Source organism: Dipodomys ordii, unplaced genomic scaffold, assembly GCF_000151885.1.
Source record: "Dipodomys ordii isolate 6190 unplaced genomic scaffold, Dord_2.0 Scaffold285, whole genome shotgun sequence".
Lineage (NCBI taxonomy): Eukaryota > Metazoa > Chordata > Mammalia > Rodentia > Heteromyidae > Dipodomys > Dipodomys ordii.
Window position 1 is genome coordinate 728,692 of NW_012267501.1, and position 6,850 is coordinate 735,541.

Here is a 6,850-nt window from a genome sequence, read left to right on the forward strand (position 1 = left end):
TGGCGCTGTGGCTCAAGTGGTAGAGCGCTAGCCTTGAGCTGAAGAGCTGAGGGACAGTGCCCAGGCCCAGAGTTCAGGCCCCACGACCAGACCCCCCCTCAAAAATATATATATATATATTTATATTTATTTATTTATATATATATATATATAGTTTTTTTTGAATCCTAGGTAAATCTAGATCATTGTAGGAGAAATGATCTGACCAATCTCTAAAGCTATTGCCTAGCTTTTTGTTTCTACAAAAGACTTTTATCCTAATATACTTTTCTACCTATAGAGTCTCTCAGAGAAATCAAGGAAAGTGTTCCGAATATTCCGGCAGTTGGAATCATTATCCTCATCCTGAAGATATACCAACCCTTGCAAGAGAAATGGATAAGAGAGACACTGAAACAGAGTCAGAATTCCTGTTTGGTCAGCCCATGCTGTTTTTCTCCATCCTGGCTTAACCACCAGGAGCCCCTGCATTCACAAAGACAGTGGATGTCAGTAGTTGTCTGCACAAGTGAAAGGCAAGTCGCCCCACGGGGATGTGGACAGGGAAGGTAAGCAAGCTGTATTCTGTGGAAAGACTGGCTTTAGAAAAGCAGATGGAAGACCCAGATGGCAACATCCAGTCTACACTGTAGTGCAGCAGTGGTATAAGGACTCTTATATCCCAGGAATATGAGTGTATTAATAAAAGGTTTCTTACAGTTCTTACTGCTAGAGTATTGTTTTCCCTTAGTCTAGTGGGTTGCACACTTCAGAGGAACAGTAAACAAAGCTGAATTTTGGGTTTTCCAAGTAGCTGCAAACATGAAGACTTACTTGTAATTCTGGTTAAGGAGGTATAGTGTTTTTTAAGCCTCAGTAGGTTTTTTGTATTGGTTTGATTTTTGGAGATAAGGGTCTCAGGGACTTTTCTTCCCAAGTTTGCTTCAAACTCTGATTCTCAGATCTCAGCCCCTTCAGTAGCTAGAATTACAGGCATGAAGCCGGGCGCCGATGGCTCACGTCTATAATCCTAGCTGCTCAGGAGGCTGAGATCTGAGGATTGTAGTTCAAAGCCAGCCCGGGCAGGAAAGTTCATGAGACTCTTACCTCCAATAAACGGCTAGAAAACCAGAAGTGGTGCTGTGGCTCAAGCGGTAGAGCGCTAGCCTTGAGCTGAAGAGCTGAGGGACAGCGCCCAGGCCCAGAGTTCAGGCCCCACGACCAACAACAACAACAACAAAAGAATTACAGGCATGAGCCCCTGGTGCCACCTCAGTCTTTTTTTTGGGGGGGGGGTCCAGTCGTGGGGCCTGAACTCTGGGCCTGGGCACTGTCCCTCAGCTCTTCAGCTCAAGGCTAGCGCTCTACCACTTGAGCCACAGCGCCACTTCCGGCTTTTTTCTTTTTGTTTATGTGGTGCTGAAGAATCGAACCCAGGGCCTCATGCATGCAAGGCAAGCGCTTTACCACTGAGCCACCTTCCCAGCCCAGTCTTATTTTTTTTAGGGGGTAAAATACAAGCTTCATCCAGTAGACCAGGCTGTGCAGAGGCTATTTCCACATTCTTTTCCTAAAGGTCTATCCTGCCTAAGATTCTTTTTTAACTTGCATAAATTAGTTGCACAAAGGGGCTTTTATTATGACATTTCCACACATGCATATGACATACCCCATCAGCCTCACCACCAATATTCCTCTCCCTTATTCCACTCAAAACAATTTCAACAGGTTTTATTGTTCTGTCCATATAAATGTATATAAAATACTTTGACCCTAATTCCGCTTCCTTCACCCGCTTCCTTGGGCCTTCCCCACTCCTGATGATACTCTTCCCCAAATACAGCCTGTTTCACTGTCCTGTCATTTTTTTTTAGTGTATACTAATTGTACAAAGGGGTTTCATGGTAATTTACACGTACATATGTTATGGCTCAGTCAGATTGACCTCTGTTGCACTCTCACCAACTGGAAGTATCTTTCAGTCACTGTAATTCTGTGATTTTTTTCTTCTTCTAACTCAAAAACCCGAGTCTTATCTCTCCTAATAGAAAGGTTCGGTAAAAATACCTCATGGTATACTAGTATCCAGAAGGGGATCTTTCCTGGCTAGCTTTCCTAGACTGAGTAAATGGAGCATTTTCTTGCTCTGGGACAATGGCAGCTACCTCCAAGTACCCTCTCCACTCTCAAATCCCTTCCACCCCATCCCACTTAGCAGCAAAACAGCTGCATGTATAGCTTGCCCAACAACAAAAGTGCAGACATTTCCTCCTCCTCAGCTTTCCTCTCTATTTTTAGCTGTGTTGCTATTCTGGATTCTCTGTGGCTTTATATAGCCATCATCTGGCCAGCCAAAACCATGCCCTAAGACAAAAATGCTGGACATGGGCCCTTTAATGAGGGACCCACCTTTCCATCTTTAGCCTGTGGTCTCTCCTTCCTCACTGCCCTTCTTAACAGTTATGGCCATCGCTTCTCTCCACGCTGCCCCTCTCATTCAGTTGACTGTTACGTAGCTGAAACCAGTAGAGGGAAAGGGGTCATGCAAAGGCCTCTGGGTCATTTATCAGAAGACTTAATGCACTGTAAACTATTACAGTGCCAACTTTCTGTGCTCACTTCTGTCCAGCCATTTAGCACTATCCAGGTAGCAAATGTGTGGGAACAGACTGTTCTCACCGTGGGGCAGCAGCAACCCTCAAGAGGTTGGAGGTAAGAACTTGACATGGGGTGCAAAGAAGGAACTCAAGACGCTCCTCCAAGGAAGGAAACCAGGATTGCAAAGACTGAAAGTCTTTTTCAAGCCAGGAACCAGTGGCTCACACTTACAATCCTTGATACTCAGGAGACTTAGATCTGCAGATTGTGGTTTGAGGCCAGCTTGGGCAGAAAAGTTTGTTGGACTCCATCACTAATCAACAGAAAGCCAGACTGGGGTCATGCTCAAGTGATAGGGCAGGACACAGGACTGGCACAAAAAATAAAAACTGAAAGTTTCTTTTATCTTTACAGTTAAACAAACTGTAGAATCTGTAACCTAGCAAAGATTTCTCATAACTTGATACTCTCTTCTTCCCCAGTATTTCAATTTTACACTTCGTTTCTTTTGTTGTTTCTGTATCTTTGATAGAAGATAGTTGAGGAACAATAGCAATAGAAAAATAATAATGTTTTTGTTGTTTTTTTTTAAGCTAGTACTGTGGCTCTACCTCAGGGCCTGGGTGTAATCCCTTTTCACTTAAGACTGGCATTACCACTTGAGCTACAGCTTCATTTCTCGCTTTTGGGTGGTTAATTGAAAATAAGAGTCTTACAGACTTACCTACCTGTGTTGGCTTCTAACTATGATCCTCAAATCTCAGCCTCCTGAGTAGCTATGATTCAGGCATAAGCTACCAGTACCCAGTATGATCACCCTTAAATTCCTCCTTTATGAATATAAGAAAGCATGTGAAACTAAGTGAGATCTCTTTTGTGATGTTAAAGGAAATGTGACTTACTAGATGTCAAGTGGCTAGAAAATCTCCTTTCCTGAGGACTATGTCATCTCTCAACTCTTCAAAAATCTGGAGACTAAGTCCACAATAGGTTACTTGAAAGTAAAAGGACCAATAGGCTGGGCGCAGGTGGTTCTTACCTGCAGTGCTACCTTCTCAGGAGGCTGAGATCAAAGCCAGCCTAGGCAGGAAAGTCCATGAGACTCTAGCCTCCAGCCAAAAGAAGCTCAGGGACAGCTAGCTCCCAGTCCCAGAGTTCAAGCCCCCAGGACCAGGGGAGAAGGGGTGAAAGGAGAGGATCCAGTAGTATTGCTAGCAGTACCTGCCACAACCACTAGGTGCCGCCAGTGTCCCGTACTTATTTTCTGTGGATTGCAGAAGCAAAACAAACATTGCCCCTGGACTTTCCTACCTGATCACCAGCAAATCAACAGTGGTGAGCAGCATAGCACTCCCTTTTTCAAATGGCTTCTCATTTTAGCATCATTCTTTGTCTTTTTTTTTTTTTTGCCAGTACTGGGACTTGAACTCAAGGCTTTACACTGTTGCTTGGCTTTTTCTGCTCCAGGCTGTGGCTCTACCACTTGAGCTGAGCTAAGTGCTACTTTCAACTTTTTCCTGGTTAATTGGAGAGAAGAGTCTTTGATTCTCATTGCTCAGCCTCCTGAGATAGATGTGAGCCACCTGTGCCCTGCTTGTCGTTATTTTGTTGCAGGTCTTGCTTCCTAGCCCAGCTTCAATTCACCTGCTCAAGGCTTAGGCTGCCTGGTTTGCATTGTCAATTAGACCAGTTACCTGGGGGAAAAAAAAAAACATACAAAAACAAAAAGCATTAAGGCATCAGTGAGGATGGGGAGAAATGGAGAGAATGGATATTTATTAAAGAGCCAGGGATGAAAACTAACCTTCCTAAAAGTTCAGGGTTAAGACCCAGCATCTTGGAATAGAGGTACAAATTGCAAGGTTAAAAACCTGGCTGACTGGGAAGGCAGCTGAAAAAGGAAACCAGGGGAGATAAGCCACTGGCAGCCACCTCTGCAGGCAAAACAGTGCTGAGGCAGCCATCCCAAGGTGTCATCTTTGTGTCCCGCCACCACACAGCGCTCAGGCTGGGTCACTCCAAGGCCAATCTACAAAATGAGGCATGCCAATTATGAAGCTTGGATTGCATGTTCATGGGGCCACAGGCCAGAGCGGCGTGTCATCCCAGTACAGTGCCAAACAGACCCAGCCGGTGACCCCTCTGCTTGTGAGCATTCCACAGGCTGTGACTAATGCTAATTAACCCTGACTCACAGCAGCCCTTAGGCACAAAGAGGTCATTATCTTTACTGGATCAAGTGGGGAAACTGAGGACTAGAGTGGGGAAGCATCTTTGTTCCATTAGTCAGTGGCATCTGGAGCTGTTTTTTAGCATTCCACCCTAATGTCCAGGAAGCTGCCTTGATAGTCAGGAGAGTAAATGTTTCCAGTAGGGATGACCAGATGAAAGAGAGGGACCTGGGCTCAAGGCCTTCTCCAAGCTCCTAGAGCTAGAGCTGTAGAAATAGAAACACAGTTGCAAAGATAATGGCCAAATTCCCCTGAGTTCAGAGATGAGGAAGCAGAAGGCCTGAGCAGGGGAGTGATAGCCAAGGTCACATGGTAAGAGTGGCCTAGCCAGGGCTAGGGTCCTGAGACTCCATACTCCAGCTCCCCTTCCTGCTCTTGGTCACCATGATGCAGAAAAGAAGCAGAGTCTGAGAGAGCAAAGCTGGCTCTAGATAGATATGTTTGTCTGGCTTCAGTTCTGGGTTCGCTGTGTGGCAGCCATGTGTTTCAGAACTAGCTACTCAGAGCCTCAGCTTCTTCATTGTAATATGAGGACAATACCAGTAGCTATATCATAGAGATGTTTAGAGATTAAATAGATATCATCATGCTTAGAGCAGCATCTGGAACACAGTAGTGCTGTTTGGCAATCCTAAGCTACCGGCTATCCAGCTACCCTGTTGACCCGTCATCTCTCAGGCCAAACAGTCTCCAGGTTGTGGGAGCAACTGTAACAATAGGCCTGGAATAAGGAAAAAGATATCCCATTGTAAGGTAGGTTAAGTAAGTAGGTTTCATTAGGTAGCCGATGAAGAGAACACCAGGTGCTCTTCAGGCAGGAAAAGTTTACTTACCAAACTGCTGTCCCCACCATGCATGGTGGAGAGGCATGGCCAAAAGGGAAGACCCACACTCCCATACCCCCTACACCCCTACACCTCTCCCCCCCCACTTATCTAGGCCTGGGACAGGAAGAGGTGTGGCCAGGTGGGGAAAAGGTATGGCCACACTGGTTTGTGACCTCTGGGCCTGGGGCCCTCCTAAGGTCACATGGGAGGCATGTGACCAGAGGTGGCCCAGGAGGTGACCCAGCAGGAGGGGGAGGTGACTGCTTCCAGGTGTGCCAGTTACTTAGGTAACACAGATACTGGGAGGAAACTTAGCCAAGAGGTAGGTAGGGCTTGCGTGGCCCGGGGAAGACCTCACACCCATAATTTCCTAAGTGGTTGTCCTTGTCCTACATAGGGCTCCTTCAGTCCAACAACCTTTGTGCCTTCATCAGATCATGCAGGTGCTGGTGGTTCACCTCCAAGCCCAGCTTTAGAAGCATCTGGAAGCCCTGAGGTAACAAAACACAGCAAGATAACCACATTCCTGCCAGTCTCCTCCAGCCCTGGCCCTCAGCCTGGCAAAGTCACCCTGAGGGGTTGGTAGTAGGGAACAAAGACAACAGGAGAGCTAATTACAGGATCGCCCCGGTGGGTTGAGAACACTGGCTTGTTTGTCCAACACAGTTTACCTGAGTCATCTATCCTGGAGCCTGCAGCCACCTGGACCTGGAGCTGGACCAGCAGGCTGCCAGGGCAGGGAGTCTGTGTTGAACCTGGCAGATGCCAGCACTTCCTGCTTGTTCTCCCCTGAGCCAGTTGAGGAGTTTAGCTCCACAGATGGAGCTCCAAACTGAGCCAGAACCTGACCAAGAACTGATGACAGCCAAAGACCCCAAGGGCCTTTCTGCAGAAAGCAGATGAATGTCAGTGCTTCTGGATCTTTAGCAAATCACCTCACAGATTATAGAGTTGAAAGTGAGAAGTGGAGAGTGGAAAGGACAGTGGCTGCCTGTCATCTCTAACATACTCCCATGCCACCAGTCCCCTCCTTCTATCCCGCTGGCCCTCAGGTGACTCCTGGCACAATTGCCAAGTCTTAACTCTATCCAGGCCCAATTTGCAGTCAACTGTGATCTGGGCTTACCTACCACAAGCTCAATTCAAGGGTTTTCCAAAGTAAAAAGAGAAGAAAATAGATGCTGGATTTCTCCCAAGTTCTAAGAATCACAGTAG

At 46.5% G+C, this 6,850-nt stretch overlaps 1 protein-coding gene across 1 annotated transcript in view; it reads left to right on the plus strand.

Moving 5' to 3' along the window:
• Positions 1-699, plus strand: part of Zc3hc1 (zinc finger, C3HC-type containing 1) — a 27,864-nt gene extending 27,165 nt beyond the window's left edge. The window contains 1 exon segment of the mRNA XM_013036415.1: positions 281-699. Coding sequence (XP_012891869.1) covers positions 281-349 — 69 coding nt within the window. The 3' untranslated portion in view covers positions 350-699.
• Positions 700-6,850: the final 6,151 nt, after the last annotated feature.